This window comes from Eucyclogobius newberryi, unplaced genomic scaffold (assembly GCF_026437365.1).
Source record: "Eucyclogobius newberryi isolate DKJ021-1_F unplaced genomic scaffold, fEucNew1.0.hap1 SCAF_9, whole genome shotgun sequence".
Classification (NCBI taxonomy): domain Eukaryota; kingdom Metazoa; phylum Chordata; class Actinopteri; order Gobiiformes; family Gobiidae; genus Eucyclogobius; species Eucyclogobius newberryi.
In genome coordinates, this window is record NW_027316532.1 from 6,630,572 (window position 1) to 6,650,090 (window position 19,519).

The following is a 19,519-nucleotide window of genomic DNA, read 5'->3' on the forward strand; positions in this document are numbered from 1 at the left end:
ACAGACCTCTGTGACTTCAGGAATTGGTTGTACTTTTGTCTGCCATGAGTATTTGGGGAAAAATAAATGACTGAAACTGTTTAATGAAGCCACACCTTCAGATAATAGGAAGTTTTACCTGTCCGGGATCAAATGATAGCAAATCTATTTCTTATACTCTTTGTTCAATTAAACTTTTGGTCTATATATCCAGCAAAAAAAGGTGACAAATGTGTTTTAACCCTTTTTATTAATCATATTGTCAAAAGATGTTACTAAAACAGGAGGAAAAGTAGTATTACAGAGAAGTGTTGGCATTGACGAGTAATAAAGGGCAGGATTAGAATGATCCGTAATGATTGTGAGTGTTCCTCCCTCGGGCTAAAGAGGGTCGTTCAGGTCAAGTGCAGGGCCTCGCAAAAGGACACACAGCTGTGCACTAGAATACAGAACAACTAGTTTGTAATATTCACACTAAATATCCACTTTGCAGAATGTAATTTGGACCTAATCCTACTTTGAAAAACACAATGCATTTTAACTAGACTATTAAATGTTCCAAAACCAGTATTTTTTTTACAAAAGTTGGATTTAAAGGGGCATTTTGTGCATTGTTCAATAGAGATGTTTTTTTTTCCCAGGAATCTCCCACAAAATGCCACAAAACTTATACCAAATATATTTTTGGCCATAAAAAATAAGGTATTACATTACTACATCATTGTTAGCCTGAATAAATAGTTCATAATACCCTAACTCCCTGTAGCTAACCCTGAACCCTTCTTAATACACTTTGTTCATTATGAATCAGGTCTTTGTTCATGCACTATTAAAACTAATTATGGTGTTGAACTTGTAGCATGTTTGGATATGTGTTTTTACGTTTTGAACTGTTATTGATAAAAGCTCAACCAGGGACAGACGAGAATAAGCACCAGGTATTCACTGTTTTGCATCAGTTGCATCATGCTCTGCTTGTAACTATGTATGACTGCATTGTCCCTGCCAAATAAATAAATACATAAATAGGGTTTATATTACATTTTATTAGTGAAACAATTTAAAAATACTGTATGCATATCACTAATGCCAAACCAAGAATAAAAATACATATTACAATTAAAACATTCTGAAGAGAGGAAATATACAAAGTCAAAAGTACAAAAACAATAGGCAGTAAAGTCCATATTAGTGTGAAGCTCTGTGTAAGTGCTGTTAGTAAAGGCTTTTCATAGATTCATAGTTCAACACGTGTATGTTTTATGTAAGTCCATAACTCCTCACAGGTTTGTCTGAGTGACCTCCCTGGTCTCCTGCACCAACACTCTCCTGGAGCCAGAGGGCGCACTTTTCCCTGTCATGTGCCTGACGCTGCTGGAGCTGCTCTTGTTGAGGACCCTCTGGGATCCTCCTGACAGACTGCTCTTGACCCCAGGCTGCTGGCCCTGAGCTGAGCTAGAGCCCATCACCAGCAAGGTCTGAGAGCCAGCGAGTCCGGGCTGTACCTGGCTCTGGCTGCTCTGTACCACTTGTTTGGAGCCCAACGGGCCCTCCCCCTCCACCAGCAACATCGTCGGTGAGCCGGAGAGAGAGGCCCCTGGCGCCTGTGTGTTCTCTACCAGCACCATCCCAGGGACCTGAGGCTGCCCCACAACCTGCCCTTGCATCATCACTTGCCTGGACATCGTAGTTTGTCCCTGCATCACTAGGCCCTGGTTGGGGCCGCTCGGGGGGGCATTTACCAGCATCACACTCTGCATGTTGGGCCCAGGGGCCTCCCTGAGCATCACTGTGTTCTGGACCGAAGGCTGGACCATGTAGTGCATGGGCTGTAGAACCGGAGCCGTGGTATAGTAGAGCTGCGGCTGCGGCTGCTGCTGCTGGAGGAGCACCATTTGGCCTTGAGGGGCTGGGCCCCTGGGGGCCTCCCTGATCACCTCTCTGACTGTGACTGTCTGAGAATGGTCAGAGCTCTCTCGCACCTCGCTGCTGCTGATGACCTCTGCTTTGGGGACGGGCAGTGGTGTGGGCACAGGGTTTAGTAGGGGCCCCTGGACCATCACACTGGACACTGCTGTGTGAGAGCTGATGGAGGTGCTGGGAGGAGCGGGGGCCCTCACTTCAGCCCGAGTCTTGCCACCACAGATCTCGGCCAGAGTCTTAAACTTGGGGTCCAGGTCATCAAGGAACTGCAGGTCGTTGTCCGGAGCCAGAGAGCTGCAGGCGCCCACGGAGCCAGCACAGGAGCCCTGGCCCTCATAGTCATACACCAGGAAACTGTCCTTCCCAGCCTGGTCATCAGAGCTCTGTACCTTCTGTGGGACACACAGAGACTCAGGTTAAAACTTTCATGAGTAAATGTGTTTATGAACGCGTGTGAGCGACACTGACCTGGTTGTAGTACTGTCCCAGGTAGTGGAGAGGCAGAGACATGCCGTCAAACATCCCAGTCTCTCTCTCTCTGTACTCGGACTGGAAACCACTGCCGCCCATCTGGTTCATGCCCATCTGGCTCATGCCCATCTGGTTCATGCCCATCTGGCTCATGCCCATCTGGTTCATGCCCATCTGGCTCATGCCCATCTGGCTCATGCCCATCCAGGTGCCCTCCATCTGACCGGCACCATAGCCTTGATAATATCCACTGCTGACCTCTCTGGACATTCCTGTGTGCTGCTGGAACGCCATATTAGACATTTGGGCATTGCCCTTCGTCACACTGGTCAACGTTCCATCCACTTCTGCTGTTTGCATGTTTATCAGTGGAACATCCTGAGACAAAGGGCAGGCATTTTAAATAAACTTATTAGTGAATTAAACATATTCATTTTGAACATAATGCAACAATGGAAGCCATTTATTAGACTCTTACCGTGTTCTCTCCTTGGCCCTCTGTGTGGTAGTTAATGAGATGAGATTTGGTATCGCCATCGTACGGCATCTCTGTGAAACCCTTTCCTGCCATTCCTCCGCACATGCAGAAAAGAGCCAAAAGTGGGAGCACTGCAAAAATAAAGTGTTTTATTGGACTGAGCAACAAAATAATAGGTTGTGTAAGTTGGTGTTATTTCTTCACGGACTTATTATTGACTTGTTTCAAGGCATGTCTGTCTGACTTACTACACTTCCAATGCGTTAAGCAAATGGGGTAAACTTCATAATAACTTCTCATAATAACTAAAGCATGAACAAGACTTAATACATAATGAACAAATACCGTAGTTTATTAAGAATGTTCAGATTCAGGCTTACAAACGACTTAATAAATGGCCTGAATCATGTTGTTTATGAACTAAGTGTTCCTCAAAATCTTAAAGGCGCATTGGACGATTTTTCGTCGATTTGAGAACTCAGGTGGAAGTGCTCATGCCACTCCCCCGTGTGGACCGATACAACACACACGTGCGTTTGTTTATTAGCGCGACGGATCGCATCACATCTCTCGTCTCCCGTAGATTTCTGTCCACTTCTGCGTCAGCTCGAACTGTCTTTCTCCGTCTTCATTTTGCCCCGTACACTGAGGGAACTATATTATGTTAGATCAATGCGCTTAGGCACGCAGAAACGTGGGACGAGCCGCACGCGGCTGCAGGTGAGCGGTAGGTGCGTTTTATGTTTGATACGTGGCAGGACTAATCGGCAGTCCACGCCACGAGGAAATAAGACTCAGATTTGGGCCAAAAAAATCGTCCATTCAACCTTTAAGCTAAATATTCTTGAAACTGAAATCTCAGAAAATAAAAGAAATAATATAGATTGAAAGTGTTCTCACATAAAAGCAAAAGCAGTCCAAGGAACAGCAGACCGATGCCTCCTGGACCAAACTTCACTTTCTTCTCTGGTTTTCCCTGTCCTCCTCGTTTGCCGCACTTGACTCCATCCTCACACGTGCACACTCGGACCTGGACTCTCTGCGGCTCAGGACACGACTCCCCCTGCTGGTCAGTGACGATAAACTCCACCTCATACACACCAGGCCAAAGGGGCTCTTCTTCTGTCCTCAGAACCACCGCTGTGTCTGTCAAGCAGAGCAACATTTCCAGGTTGATTGTGAGCTAAAGTGCTACAGCGACCGAGCTTGTTTCCTGTTGACTTGAAACGTGAAACTCTTTTATGTCGTATTGGCGATATTTTCTGTGATACACTTTAAAAATTGATGAACAGGTCAAGCCGCGTAGAACAATGAATATTTGTTGCAATTTGCTCACTGTAACCTTTCAAATTAGATTATGATTAACAATTCATTCCTAGTTTTTTGTCAAATACTGAATTTCTTTAGTCGACTCAGCCCTACTTTAACAGTACATTCAAATGATTATAATTATATTAGTAATTATTATTATTTTTCACAGTAAGACTGCATAATGCATTCACAGGAAGTCCACACGTGTATTAAATGTTCAAGATGAAGGTGGAATAAATGACTTCATCCCACTCCTGAGGGATCATTAACAAATGTTTGATCATTATTAACAAATTAGAAATACCACTAATAATTTGCAAATTCTGAACAGAAAACAATCAACAAACACCTATTCATTATCTATAAAACATATCTACAAAGCATTTATAAATGTAAATAATAATGTGTGTAAATAATACAATAAATGACATTACCATAGCCTGATCATACTGTGTGTTACCAATTGTCTAATACATGTAATTTATTGTTAAGTTGTATGCACGTGAACTCATTTCCATACTTGATTTCCTTGTACAGTACACTGCCAACAAATGTCTGACAAATGAATAATAAATATTTAAAAAGAGTCCTCACCATTCAGATGCTCCACCTGCCACTTTCCCTGCGTGTTCTCTGGGATGATGGTGAATCTGAAAGGCGGCCCGTTTGGGAACGCGTCCCCGTCGTTAGCGTTGACCAGGACCGCGTCGTCCGGCAGGCACAGGGTCTGCACGGAGCTGGTCAGAGTGGGACAATGGTCGTTCATGTCCTTCACCTGGATGGCTATGGTCCCTGTGGCGGTTTGACCAGGCATGTCTGTTTGGAGGTAGAAAGCAGGTTAAAAATGCAAACGGATATAACTTGGACCAACCGTCTAGATTTGGTGTATTTCCCCTTTTGCTATAACAATACGCTATACTTAAAGGACACAGTTTATGCATTATTTGTATTTTTATTGGCATTTAAATGCTAATGTAAGCACACAGTTGTAATGAATGTGATTTGACGGCAGAAATGCTCCGAACTAGTCTGGCAATGATTTATGACTCTCTGAGCTCAACTTATGACGTCACAAAACTAGAACATTTTATGAAAATGTGTGTTTTCTGAGGACTTTCCAAACAGGATTAATCAAACAAGCATGAATGAAGCTAAATGCATAGTATGTGTCCTATAACAGCGCACATATAGAGTATAATACACATAAAAGAAAATACCAAAACGTATACATGAATTTACATTTGTTTTTGCTACTCTGCATTGAGATGAATGAACAAATATAACAGGTACCTTCACTAACACATAGGACTTCAGTGTAGTAAGTGCCGTTGACCAGTAGGGGTGACTCTCTGTCAGGAAGTTTGTTCAGTTTGATCGCTGCTGTCTCTGGATCAATGATCAGCCAGTTTCCAGGGTCATTGCCTTTGAAATACCTAAAGAACATGTGTTTTTAAGTGTTAAAGAAGACAAATAAGTGTAGATGATCATTTTACTCTTTGTTCATTGTAAACCGCAATATTGATCTAAAACGTTCATTGACTTCCTGTTCAAAACTACAAAAAAAAAAAAATGTTGTTTGCTTGTTTTTATTTTTGAAAATGTATTGTATCACTCAGAGTCTTAGTTTCACAAATAATCCCACCTAGGCGCTGATATGTGGGGGGATAAGTGGTAGATGAAAACAGGAATTTTCAGCACACTCGATCCTCAGTTGCAGAATTTACTCAAACATGCACAAATCACTCAAAATACAAGTAATTAGTAAAACAATTAGTAAACTAATGATGAGCAAACACGATTGTGACATGGCCAAACGCTCACTAAAGTTGATTTAGTGTAATATGTCCCCTTTAAAGTAACTTCCTGTTAGTTTATGGTAATGACTTGGGCATACCTGACGTTCTCCGCTGGTTTGCCCGTGTCCTGGTCTATGGCTTTGTAGTGAACGATGATTTCCTTTAAGATGGTGGTGCTTCCCTCAGAGACGGGGATCGCTTTGACTTTGGGGTCGAAACGTGGTCCCTCAGGCTCATTCTCCACATTTATCTCAATTGAATGCATAGGGTAACGCCCAGGCGAACCACTGGCACCACTCGCCCCACTGGCACCACTCGCCCCACTGGCACCGCTCGCCCCACCGGTACCGCTCGCCCCACCGGTACCGCTCGCCCCACTGGCCCCGCCCGCCCCACCGGCCCCATTAGCACCACTTAATCCAATATTAGTGAAAAACACGGAGCCATCGAACATCTCGGCTTTGTTTTTTACAATCACCCCGAGGTCCAGGTGCTTTATATCTTCGTAGTCAAGAGCCTGCAGGATTCAAAATAGTCATATTTAAATACAGCCTGAGGTATAAAGTATGAACAGTATAATGATATTGAGGCATGTTAGCTATTAGGTAGAAAACTAGCCTTGATGCATAAAAGTAGCTATAGCACAAACTATGTAAATGAGACCTTGATATTTGGTAGAGTAACACTTTCTTTCTGTCCTGCAGTGTGGCACGCTTTTCTACAATTATCGTAAGGAAGCACCATACAGAAAATTCATGATTTAACCAGCAGAGGGTTAGAGAGAATCAGAAACAGTTCACAGGAACTTTGCAAATGGGTAACTGTCCTTAGACCCTCCTTCTCAGATTATCTCCTAAATATCAGTTGCTGTTCTTCCTGGGGTCTAATTTAAAATGATAATGCCTTCACGACGCCGGTGCTTTAGCCGTACCTTGTCGAGCATCAGGATTCCTTCCTGGGTCTTGGGGTCTTTTACGATGCTGAAGTATCCCGCCTCGTTCCCTTTGGCGATCAAAAACTCTGGCTCCCAGTTTGCAGTGCCCACCAAGTCCTTGTCCACTGCTTTGAACCTCATCACCTCCACGCCGTGCGTGTTTTCCATAATAGTGCCGGTATACTGTAAGACAAAAAGAATGCATATATAAAATGTACAGAATAACCTTAAAATACATTAGAAAAACAAAGGAGTTGTGCTGTACCTTACTTTTCTCCAGAGTTGGCAGATTGTCATTGACGTCTTGGATGTTAATGGTCACTGTGCCAGTTCCAGTGTTGCCTCTTAGGTCACCGTTCAAATCTGTAGCTTTCACTATCAGGACGTAACGATCCAAAGTCTAAAAAATACATGTGAAGATTACAAATGTATCTATAGATCATTTCTATAACGAAAAAGGACACATTATATGCATTATACATTTAGAAAAAATATACATGACTTCACATGAGTCGGGCATTTCCCAGGACAGAAACTAAGTTAGAGCTCCATCTACCGGTGGCAAAGAGAATTACACAGGCGAGATAAACTAAGTTAGCTTTCAACATGTTAATGCAGGTATGTAGAGCTAATGAACGTTTTTTTGTGCCAGAAATGCTCAGAACGGTGATGATTTATGGACTTAAATACAGCAAAATAGATCTTAGAGCTCTACTTGGTGCGTTTGTGAAGTTCAGAGGGAGAGGACTTACTACACGATTCATCAAACCCGCACAAATAAAGCTAATTACAATGCAAGTTTTGATTAGTTTATCATTATTATTGTTATAACATGATTAAAAGCTCAAGAAAGTACATTTTGCATAATATGTGTCCTTTAGATGTATAAAAGGGTCTGATGCCTACGATAGCGATGGACAGAGTGACGTTAACCCATACGTTACCTCTCTATCGAGGTTGTCCGACTTCACGCAGACTTCCCCACTTGGCTTAATGTAGAACATATCCTCCGGCTCCTGCCTCAGGATGCTGTAGTAGATCTTAGAGTTTATGTTCCCAGGTTCATCCAAGTCTGTGGCTTTCAAATTCATCACCACTGTGCCTGAAAACAAGACAAACAGCACAGAGTTATAGCTTGAGTTGTTCTCTTATCAATGCTACACGAGACTATTTGTCATTCATTTTGTCTTAACATCTTCCTTTACAATCATTTGCCCCAGACGTTCTCCTCCATGATTTTAAAGTCTGGTCTCCTTCACCAGATTATGATCATTTCAGTGCCCCACATTTTAATATTGTAATTAAAGCGGTGTAAGCACTCTTGAACCTTCTGCTAGTGTCTCTTACGCTCAGACTGCGGTGTTAAAAAGCCTTCATAATGCACAGTATAGTACATGTAGTTAGTGATGCAGTATGAGGCTCTCACCAGCTGGACTGCGCTCAAACACCTTTCCAGACCTGATGACACTGGGGAAAATCGGGGCGTTGTCATTCTCGTCCACTACTTTGATTCGAATGTCAATCTTGGTCTCTGCGTGTTGCCCATCCGGATAAGTAGCAATCCCAGAGAGCTGGAAAACCAAAGCGTAACAACAGAAGTCATTGGCTGAACATTAGTGGGATGTTACAAAGTAACTTTTGATATATTTCTCACATTGTAGGTGTCAATCTCCTCTCTGTCCAGGATTTTATTCACTTTGATGAATCCCGTGTTGGGATCCACAGTAAACACATTAAACGGCGCCTTGTTTGCTCCAATCCCTTCCAGACCGTAGATGATGTTGGCATGGTCCTCGAAATCTGAGCGGATCTGGAACAAAATGCAGAAAGTTGTGAGAAAAAAGAATGTAGAAATGTATGAATAAGTATTATGGTGCTTATCTTGTTTAACCGATTGAACTACATAGCACTTATATCCTTAGTAAAAAAAAATATGCACATGTGAAATTATGAATTATTGTTAATATTTTCCATTTGTTGGATTAACTAAGAATAATATGAGAAAAATAAAATGGCAATCTATGCGCTGCCGTGAGCCATTTTGCAAATGTTTCCAGAAATCTGAAACGACTCTCGCTCATCTTTATAATAACTACACTTTTAATGCCTTAATAAAAGCTGAACAAAGACTTCCATTGCTTGTTGTTTGTTTGATTGAAGTCTGTGTAGTTAAGGTGTAGTTATTATAAAGTGGCGCTGAATGAAGTAAAGTCTCTCACTTTTGCGATGTACTCTCTTTTGGTGTAGTCCTCATTTTCCCTCAGAGGTTTCGCAGGCAGGATCCACTCTCGTCTTCGTCTCACCAGGGAATGAGCTTGAGCCGCAGCAACAACCTGAGGACACACGGTGATATATCCAAGGTGAGTGCATCTGAACCATGAGAAATGTGTAACCGCAATACAGGGAAAGTCCTTGTGATATCGCCTGTTATCGGTTACAGTACCGAAAAATACATGAATAGTTCAGTTGCATGTACATTTTTCTCACGTCAGACTGTTTTTATTGAAGTAACAGTACATGAATTTGGTCAGTAGCGATCTGAACAGCGGGGAGGACACTCCTGGGGACTCTGGTGCCCGGAAACGTGGGATGTCCTCTTGCCCGTCTGTGTCGGGGGGTTCTGGCAGTGAGGTGCAGGGCGGGGGGGTTGCAGATATCGGGGATCAGGTCTCAGAATGTAAGGTCTTCATAAAGCCTGCACAGGATAATGCGTCCTTTAAGAAGTGGAATGCAGTGGCATTGACAAAGAGCCTAAATGTAGCTGTGGGAGTGATCAATCGTGCGAATGTCCTTAGGGATGGCTCGCTGTTGGTCGTGTGCAAGGACGCGGCTCAGCAAAGGAAGGCGATTGGAACTAAGTGTCTGGGTTGAAAGGACATTCTTGTGTCTGATGCTGAAAGAAGCACGGTCAGAGGAGTTATCGTAGGCGTCCCTACGACGATGTCTGTGGATGAAGTAAAGGGGAATTTGACTGGAGCTAAGGTGGTGGACGCTAGGCGGTTGAAGGTGACCCGGTTTGGGGTAAGATGTGACAGCCTGTCAATAATGATACAAGTTGAAGGTAAATGCCTGACTAGTAGGGTGTTCATTGGGTACATGCGCTATGGCGTACGCCCATATGTTCCGCCGCCCCTGCGTTGCTTTAAGTGCCAGCGTTTTGGGCATATTTCAGCGGTCTGCAGAGGGAAGCAGAGGTGTGATAAATGTGCAGGAGATCACGAGTATGGGAATTGTTACGTAGGAGCAAAACTGAAGTGCTGTAACTGTGGGGGAGAACATAGCTCTGCCTACGGGGATGCGTGTTTAGCAAAAGGGCTGCTGAGGTGCAAAGAGTTAGAGTCTCTCAAGGCATATCCTATGCGAATGCTGTCAAGAAAGTGTCTGGTAGTGAGGTGAAGGTGGATGCGTTGTGTTGAGGATGTCCTGGTTGGGAAGAGTTGAGATTTCTTCCTCTTTATGCTGGAAGTTATTAACTGTACTGGTCAAACAGATAAGAAATCTGAAAAGACTAGGATCATCGCTAAGGCTGCAGGGAAGTACCTTGGAGCTGGGGGTCCTGAGTGGGCAGAGATAGAGAATGCGCTGCGTGGGAGTCAAGGCGCCCTGGCCCATTCAGGGTGTTGGAGTGGGGGGGCTCCCGGTTTGCCGTCAGGTTCCGGGGGCTCGTAATGGCGGTGGTTGTATTGCAATGGAATGCGCAAAGTTTTCGCGCTAATGGCCAGGAATTTAAGCACTTTGTCTCTACCTTGTTGAACAAGCCTCACGTTATTTGCGTGCATGAGACTTGGTTACAACCTAGGTGGGTTTTTAGAATACATGGGTATGTGTGTGTTAGGAATGATAGGGAGCAGGGTAGAGGTGGAGGTGTAGCTGTGTTTATTTGAAATTATCTCACGCTGTTGTCAGTGTGAGTAAAGCGCCGGAGTCTCTGGCTGTTAGGGTCTGGCTGGGTGGCGATGCTGTTAATGTGGTTAACCTTTATAATCACCACTTTATAATGTGGTGAGTTAACATTAGAGTCTTTACTTTATATCGGCAAGGATGTTCGGGGGAAAATCCATGTGGTGTGGAGATTTCAATGCGCATAGCGCTTTATGGGGCGGTAGTGGTACCGATAGGAATGGGTTGGTGATAGAAGGTTTTTTCAATCAAAGGGAGCTGGTTTGTCTGAATGACGGGCGCGGGACCCGCTATGATATGGGGACCAATACGGAAAGTGCAATAGACCTTACACTTTTGTCCAAGGAGTTGGCTGGTGTTTGTAGTTGGAAAGTTCTTGGTAGTGTTTCTTTTGGTAGCGATCACTATCTAGCACGCACTGAGATTGGCGTTGGAAGCTATGTGGACAGGGGGACGAAGATCCAGAGGTAGAAGTTGGCAAGTGCGGACTGGGAGGCTTTCCAAAGGAATGCTGTTGATGGTTCTATGGTTTTGCAGGAAGGAGGGTTGACTCTGGTGGATGATCTAAATAGTGCAATTGTGTCGCTCATCACGCAGTCAGCGGAAGGCGCAATTCCAAAGAGTAGCGGTGGTGGACATAGGAAGCGGGTGGTGGAATGAAGCATGTGGTGATGCTATTAAGGCAAGAACTACGGCATTTGAATGGCTAAGGGTTGATCACACTGAGGATGCCCTCACTGACTACAAGAGGGCTCATGCTGTTGTGCGTAAAACTGTAAGAACGGCCAAGAGAACCTTTTGGAGGCAGTATTGTTCCAAAATTGGGAGAGAAACATGACTCGGGATATTTGGGGGATGATTAAGCGTATGAATGGAGTTGAACGCTGTTACGGGACTCCAGTCCTAATGAAGAATGGTGTTGAAGCAGTCAGCGACGTTGACAAAGCTGAACTGTTGGCCAGTACCTTTGTGTCGGTGCACAGCTCTGACAATTTCTCACCTGCGGAAAGGCAATGCAGGGATAATACTCATGTAGAATTCTGAGCTGATTGGGCACCAGCCTTCGACTCAAGATGACCTTGACCTTCCGTTTAGTTTGTTTGAGCTAAGGAGAGCGCTTTCTAAGGCGAAACAGACGACTCCGGGTAAAGATGAGGTGTGCTATGACATGCTCTCTCATTGAACTGATGCCACGCTTGGTCTAGTCCTATGTCTTTTCAATCGTATTTGTTAAATCTCAAGTGATTTGTTTTTTCAATGGGCATAGGGACGTCTCCCTTAGACTGCACGGGCAGGTACTCGAACAGGTCAGGGAAGTGAGGTTCTTGGGGGTCACCTTTGACGAGAGGCTTAGTTGGTGACAGCACATTGATAAGGTCAGTGGTAAATGCAAAAAGGTGAATTGCTTGCTTTGTTGTCTATCCGGCCATGACTGGGGGGCCAGCAGAAGGTCGCTCCTGAGTATTTATTGGGCTATCATGAGGGCAGCTATTGACTATGGCTGTATAGCCTACATGTCTGCGTCTGAGACTAACTTGAAGACACCTGATGTGGAGCAAGCCCAGGCCTTGCGCATCTGCTGTAGGGCTTTTAGGACCTCCCCTGTCTCGGCGCTGCAGGTTGAGTTGGGAGAATTGCCGTTACGGCTCCGGAGGCTAGAACTTCTGTTGGCTTACTGGGTGAATGTGCAAGGTCATACAAGCTCGCACCCGGTAAGGGAATTTCTCAGGGATGATGGGGGACAGAATGAGGCTGACAGTATGTTTTTTAGCTGGGTAGGAAATGCGAAAGCGCGACTTGCTGGGGTTGGTGATCTAAGTGTGAGCCCTTCGGTGGCTTTGTCTGCTATAGCTCCTTGGAAGTTTGTTCCGGCTCCTGTTGATATTAGCTTGCATAGCAAACTTAAAGGAGTCACTGGGAGGGCACCGCAGTTTGTTGTTGAAGAGCTCATTGATAGGCACTCAGATGATGTATTTATTTATACCGACGGGTCTAAGGATCCTGAGAGTGGGCGTACCAGCTCTGCTTATTTTGTGCCTATCCTGGAGCTGGCGGTCAAGAAGAGGTTAACAGATTGCCTTTCTGTTTTCACCTCGACACTCATAGCGATACGGTTAGCATTGGAATGGGCGGAATCTGTGTTGCGGCATTGTGGTGGCCTCTGACAGCCTTTTTGCATTGCAAAGCAATAAATCTGGGAAATCGGATTGCAGGCAGGATGTGTTGTATGGCATCTTCTGTCTGATACTCTCCCTGTCCAGGAAGGATGTGAGGGTTTCCTTCATTTGGGTTCCTGCACATGTGGGGGTGGATGGTAACCAAATGGCTGATTCGCTGGCAAAACGTTCCCTTAGGCGGCCATCGATTGATGTGGCGGGTGAGTTAAGCAGATCTGAAATCAAGCCCATTATCAAGATTCTCGTGTATGGCCTTTGGCAGGAATTTTTGGAGTCATTGTAATACTGGACGGCATCTCTATCACATACAGGGTAGTGTCGGTCCTTGTAGATCCATGGGCAGGAACGCGGGGGAGGAAAGGGCCTTTGCTCACATGAGGATTGGCCATACTGGACTCAATTGGTCACTGAGTAGGATAGGCAAACATCCGACAGGTCTGTGTAATTATTGTCAGGTGCCAGAGACTGTCGAGCACGTGCTGTTTCGCTTGTGGTTTCGGAATAATGGGCGGGAGTTCAATCTGCGGAATGTTCTTACATTCTAGTCACAGGGTTTGTGTAATGCTGTAGTTTAGAGATGCACCGATCAATCGGCCGCCGATTAAAAAAGCCGTTTTTATGTCCAATCGGCCCCAATCGGTGACAATATATAGTAATATCGGTCGTAATTTCCGGTTTTTGGCCGATCAAACTGACCTGCTCGATGCGTAGCAGCTCAACGCTCCCAGAGCGCAACAGCTAAAAACTAGCAAGAGACCGCCGCGGCCAAAGCGTCCAGTTCAAAGTCTATGTAAACATGCGTCGAACCTCTCCTGCGTTTTCCGCGGCGCGATACCCGCTTTTTCGGTGTGGAGCGCTGTAGGGTGCGTTTTTGTGTTTTCCGCTCTAGACGCTTTGACAGACGTATAAGCTTCAAGGCGTTAAAATTGTTCACCGCAGAAAAGTTCAGATTTGTTCAACTTTTCTGTGGCGAGGCAGCGCAGCAGCCAATCAGAGATGGCGCTACTTTTTGTTCCTGTTCTGTATATATATATTATTTTTATATTTAGATATTTATTCTTCTATTTCTTCACAAAATAAATTACATTTTATATTATAAAACGTGTGTCCTGTATACATGCACCTTTTTCATATATATAATACTGGGTAGTTTGTGGGAAAATCAGTGGCTAGATAGAATATCGGTATCGGAAAAAACGGTTTTGACCTGAGACCTCCTTAAAAACCGGAAATCGGTATCGGCCAAGAATTTTGCAATCGGTGCATCTCTACTGTAGTTACTTACTTATTTACAGGGTTGGGTAAACGTTTATAGAGTTGGGGTGTGTTGTTGTTGTTGTTGTTTTATGGCGGTTGACATCCGAGTGTTGCATTACCGCCAGACTTTATTCCTTAGACTTTGTCGTAGTCCTAAAAGTTCTTCTTCCAGTGCCTTGACTTCCAGTGCTTTGTCCTCAGACTCTGTCGTAGTCCGTAAAAGTACCCCTTCCATTGCTTTGGTGTTGTTGTTGTTGTTGTTGTTGTTGTTTTATGGCGGTTGACATCCGAGTGTTGCATTACCGCCAGACTTTATTCCTTAGACTTTGGTGTTACAAAGCCCATGAGGTCATGATATGTCTTTGTGACTAGAATAGTTGTTGTTTCAGAGACGATCACGAGTGTGGGAGGGGGTGGGGGTGGTCTCCTGTCCTCGCCCAGTCTCGTAGACGCACGGCTACCAAGCAGCGACATCAGTGGAAATATTAAAGCCTATAGAATGAAGCCTAAAGAATAAAGCTGTACGGTGGAAGCACCGAACGTCAAAGAAGGAGAAGATGAAGAAGAGTCTCCCTGGAATAAAGCCGGTTGGTCTCTGAAACAACAACAACTATTCTAGTCACAAAGACATATCATGACCTCATGGGCTTTGTAACACCAAAGCAATGGAAGGAGTACTTTTACGGACTACGACAGAGTCTGAGGACAAAGCACTGGAAGTCAAGGCACTGGAAGAAGAACAGGCTAAAGGCGCTAAATGGGAGTCGGAGTGATGGGGGTCTGCTTTTGGGGAGTCAGAGTGATCAGAGTGACGAGATGGGGGTGGGGGTGGTCTCCTGTCCTCGTCCAGTCTCGTAGACGCACGGCTACCAAGCAGCGACATCAGTGGAAATATTAAAGCCTGTAGAATGAAGCCTAAAGAATAAAGCTGTACGGTGGAAGCACCGAACGTCAAAGAAGGAGAGGAAGATGAAGAAGAGTCTCCCTGGAATAAAGCCGGTTGTTGTCTGAAACAACAACAACTATTCTAGTCACAAAGACATATCATGACCTCATGGGCTTTGTAACACCAAAGCAATGGAAGGAGAACTTTTACGGACTACGACAGAGTCTGAGGACTACGACAAAGTCTGAGGAATAAAGTCTGGCGGTAATGCAACACTTGGATGCCAACCGCCATAAAACAACAACAACAACAACAACAACAACAACAACAACTTTTAGGACTACGACAAAGTCTAAGGAATAAAGTCTGGCGGTAATGCAACACTGGGATGTCAACCGCCATAAAACAACAACAACAACAACAACAACGAGTGTGGGAGGTGTGACGTGGGAGCAAAGCTGAGGTGCTGTAACTGTGGGGACGAAATATTGGGGCCTATAGAATGAAGCCTAAAGAATAAAGCTGTACGGTGGAAGCACCGAACGTCAAAGAAGGAGAGGAAGATGAAAAAGAGTCTCCCTGGAATAAAGCCGGTTGGTCTCTGAAACAACAACAACTATTCTAGTCACAAAGACATATCATGACCTCATGGGCTTTGTAAAGAATAAAGTCTGGCGGTAATGCAACACTTGGATGCCAACCGCCATAAAACAACAACAACAACAACAACTTTATTCCAGGGAGACCCTTCTTCATCTTCCTCTCCTTCTTTGACGTTCGGTGCTTCCACCGTACAGCTTTATTCTTTAGGCTTCATTCTATAGGCCCCAATATTTCCACTGATGTCGCTGCTTGGTAGTCGTGCGTCTACGAGACTGGGCGAGGACAGGAGACCACCCCCACCCCCATCTCGTCACTCTGATCACTCTGACTCCCCAAAAGCAGACCCCCATCACTCCGACTCCCATTTAGCGCCTTTAGCCTGTTTTCTATATCTGCCCAATCAAGCTCCTTTGTTCCAAGGAATCTCCCTGCAGCTTTAGCAATGATCCTGATCCTTTCAGTTCTGCTTTGAGTCTGAGCAGCACAGTTTACAACATCCACCATAAAGAGTACAAAATCCTCTCTATCCACAACCAGGGTATTCTCATTAATTCTGGAACCTGCACACTTGGGACCTCCACTCTTGAAACCTTCACACTTCTTGGGAGCCACGCTGGCCTTTCTCATTTCGCCCTGGCTGGGAGCAGCGCTGGCTCCTCTCTCTGTATTTACTCTAAACTCATTACTTGAAACTTTCTTGACTGCATCTGCATAGGATATACCTTGAGAGACCTTTATTTTATGCACCTCAGCAGCTCTTTTGCTAAACCTGCATCCCCCGTAGGCAGAGCTATGTTCTTCCCCACAGTTACAGCACTTCAGTTTTGCTCCCACGTCACACTTCCCATACTCATGATCTCCTGCACATTTACCACATCTTTGCCTCCCTCTACAGACCGCTGCAATATGCCCAAAGCGCTGGCACTTAAAGCAACGCAGGGGCGGTGGAACATATGGCCTAACGTCATGGCACATGAACCCAATGAACACCTTACTAGGCAGGCACCTCCCTTCAAGTGTTACCATTACCGACAAGCTGTCACATCTTACCCCAAACCGGGTCACCTTCAACCGCCTAGCGTCCACCACCGTAGCTCCAGTCAAATTCTCCTTAACTTCATCCACAGACGTCGCCGTAGGGACGCCTACGATAACTCCTCTGACCATGTTTCTTTCAGCATCAGACACAAGAATGTCCTTTCCACCCAGACGTTTAGTTCCAATCGCCTTCCGTTGCTGAGCCGCGTCCTTGCACACGACCAGCAGCGAGCCATCTCTAAGGACACTCGCACTCTTGATCACTCCCACAGCTACAGTTAGGCTCTTTGACAATGCCACTGAATTCCACTCCTTAAAGGATGCACTATCCTGTGCAAGCTTTATGATCACCTTACAGTCTCTGCTCTCACCCCGGATATCAATAGCTTCAGCCTCATCCTGCTGCTCATTCCCAGAACCCTCGGACGAGCTAAGGGACTTTTACGTTTCCGGGCACGTGCAGCCAGAAAAGGCTGCTCCTCCACGCCGTCCAGAACGTCTTCGACCACCGATCCACTCTCCTCCGCCATCTCCCGTCTCTCCCAGACCGGGTCACCTTCAACTTGAAGACTGTGCCGAGGATGAAGAGGAAGAGGATGTTCTAATGTGCTTCGAACTCATAGGCTTTGAAACGCCAAAGTAATGGAAGAAGAACTTCAAAAGAAGTTCTTCTTCTGACTGACCCACGACACCCACGACGCACCGCGAGACATCGCGCGCTTCTATTTGAAAGTGACACGTATCCTGAACCAGTCACATGACCAAAAACAAAAGTGAAGCTTCGCTTTTGTCGGTCACGTGTTTTTAAGCAAACTGACACAAGCCTCGAAGCCGGGCTTCATTTGACACGCCCCTTTTTACTCGGTACAAGCCTCGAAGCCTCGGCTTCAAATGACCCATCACTAGCGGTAATGCAACACTTGGATGCCAACCGCCATAAAACAACAACAACAATAACAACAAAAACATCTCATGAACTCATGGGCTTTGAAACACCAAAGTAATGGAAGAAGAACTTCTAAAGAATACTACAAAGTCTGAAGAATAAAGTCTGGCGGTAATGTAACACTTGGATGCCAACCGCCATAAAACGACAACAACAATAAATACAACAACAACAACAACAACAACAACAACAACAGCAACAACAACAACAAAGCACGGGAAGGCGGTCAAGCGGGTGCCGAGAGCCATCATCGCCGCTACCGCGGCTTTAATTGATGTTACTCTTATCCCGGAGTTAGATCAGGTCATCTACAAAACAAATAGTAAAACAAAACTCACAATTGTCAATAGTAGGACGAGGCACGCGGGGGAAAAAACGCGACCCATCGTTGAAGGAAACTCCGTGTAAAGTGATACGGTCCTTTTATTTGTTTGTCCTTGCGCTTTGGTCCGTGGAGTCTTCTGTCCGGACTGAACTGAGATGCGGAACAGGCACATGGGATGCTTTTATAAACAGGGAGGAGGGCTCGCGCGTATCACTCACGTATCACTCACGTATCACTCTCGTACGCCTCTCACCGCCTCCTAGTCTTAAGACTAGACAGGAAAATCAAGTCTAAAATAAGAACGAGGAACATGCGCAGAATGCCTCTGGGTCCTGTAACTAGGAGCTCGGGACCTGGTGTCCATCGAACAACCAGCCGCTTTGCCATGTGTCAGAAAAGAGAGCGCGCGCACGATGTAAATGAAGCATCAGCTTAACCCCTTACATAAGTAGCCTTGTTCTAAACCTGAATCATTATTAATAAACTCTGTTCATTATGATTTAAGTCTTTGTTCATGCTTTATTACGGCTAATTAAGGTTGTTATTAGAAAGTGGCACTGAATAAATGAAAGATAGGTGCGTTTTTACAGTACTGTGGAACATTTCTGACAAAGCAGAATGTTTGAGAATGTATGAGAAAAGCATGTGAAAACACAGTAGATCCATGACTGTTTGTTGTATTGTTAGTTGTATGAAACATATTTTCTTGAGCCATTACACTGAGTAAATCTACTCTAGGTTTGGGCTTGAACATTATTGTTCCCAGCGACAAATTAAAAAGAACTCTGTGACTTTTGTCTGAGAACTCATTCAGCCAATTTAGGTGGAATTCAAACAAAGACAAATCAAGCAGACAGTTGTTTCATAATGAGGAAATTCTGCTGAAGTCGGGTGTGGAAAGGAGTGTCGTTCATTTGTAACATGAGTCATCCCAAAGAGAAAAAGAAACCTCAAAGGGAGCAAGAGGACTTTTTTGTGTGTGTAATCGGAATTAAACTGTTTAAAAAGAAATTTGTATTGCAGGGATGTCAAGATTGTTAGGTTAATTGGTAATTGTGATTATTCAGGCCACAATATAATTGTAAGAACCAAAAAATAATCATCGTGACATTTTTAGAGAAAGAATTAAGTCTGTTTAGTTCAATCTATAGCCAACAAAATAAACCGAAATGTGAAGAATTTGCCTTTTTACTCAATAATACATGTGCTGTTTTGTTGATTTTCTGTATAAATAATTGGTTTAAAATTAACTCTGCCATCTTAGTCTTGTGAGTCCAGTTTGGGTTCGATACAAAGAGATACTCAATAGTTTCAAGACCTTTTTAATCAACTTATCCATCTGCAGGGCATGTTTTTGTGGGCGATATATCGAAATAGAGATAGTAGATGATATTGTGCATGTTTCAAATTCTGTTTATATTCAAAGCATTTCGACATATTGATCTTTCCAGGCCCGCTGTGGCTATAGAAGTATACTCGTTTTGTAGTAGTTACC

The 19,519-nt window shown here is 44.5% G+C and overlaps 1 protein-coding gene across 1 annotated transcript; it reads right to left on the reverse strand.

Moving 5' to 3' along the window:
- Positions 1 to 1,024: 1,024 nt before the first annotated feature.
- Positions 1,025 to 18,170, reverse strand: LOC140353964 (desmoglein-2.1-like). Its single transcript, XM_072438763.1, has 14 exons — positions 18,038 to 18,170; positions 9,112 to 9,225; positions 8,547 to 8,702; positions 8,319 to 8,463; positions 7,837 to 7,994; positions 7,158 to 7,292; positions 6,890 to 7,075; positions 6,057 to 6,475; positions 5,453 to 5,595; positions 4,757 to 4,978; positions 3,752 to 3,997; positions 2,852 to 2,982; positions 2,371 to 2,751; positions 1,025 to 2,294 (listed from the first exon to the last, which is right to left on the reverse strand). The coding sequence occupies exons 1-14, from the start codon at positions 18,083 to 18,085 to the stop codon at positions 1,260 to 1,262; spliced, it is 3,519 nt and encodes a 1,172-aa protein (XP_072294864.1). The 5' UTR covers positions 18,086 to 18,170; the 3' UTR covers positions 1,025 to 1,259.
- Between the last annotated feature and the right edge of the window lie 1,349 nt (positions 18,171 to 19,519).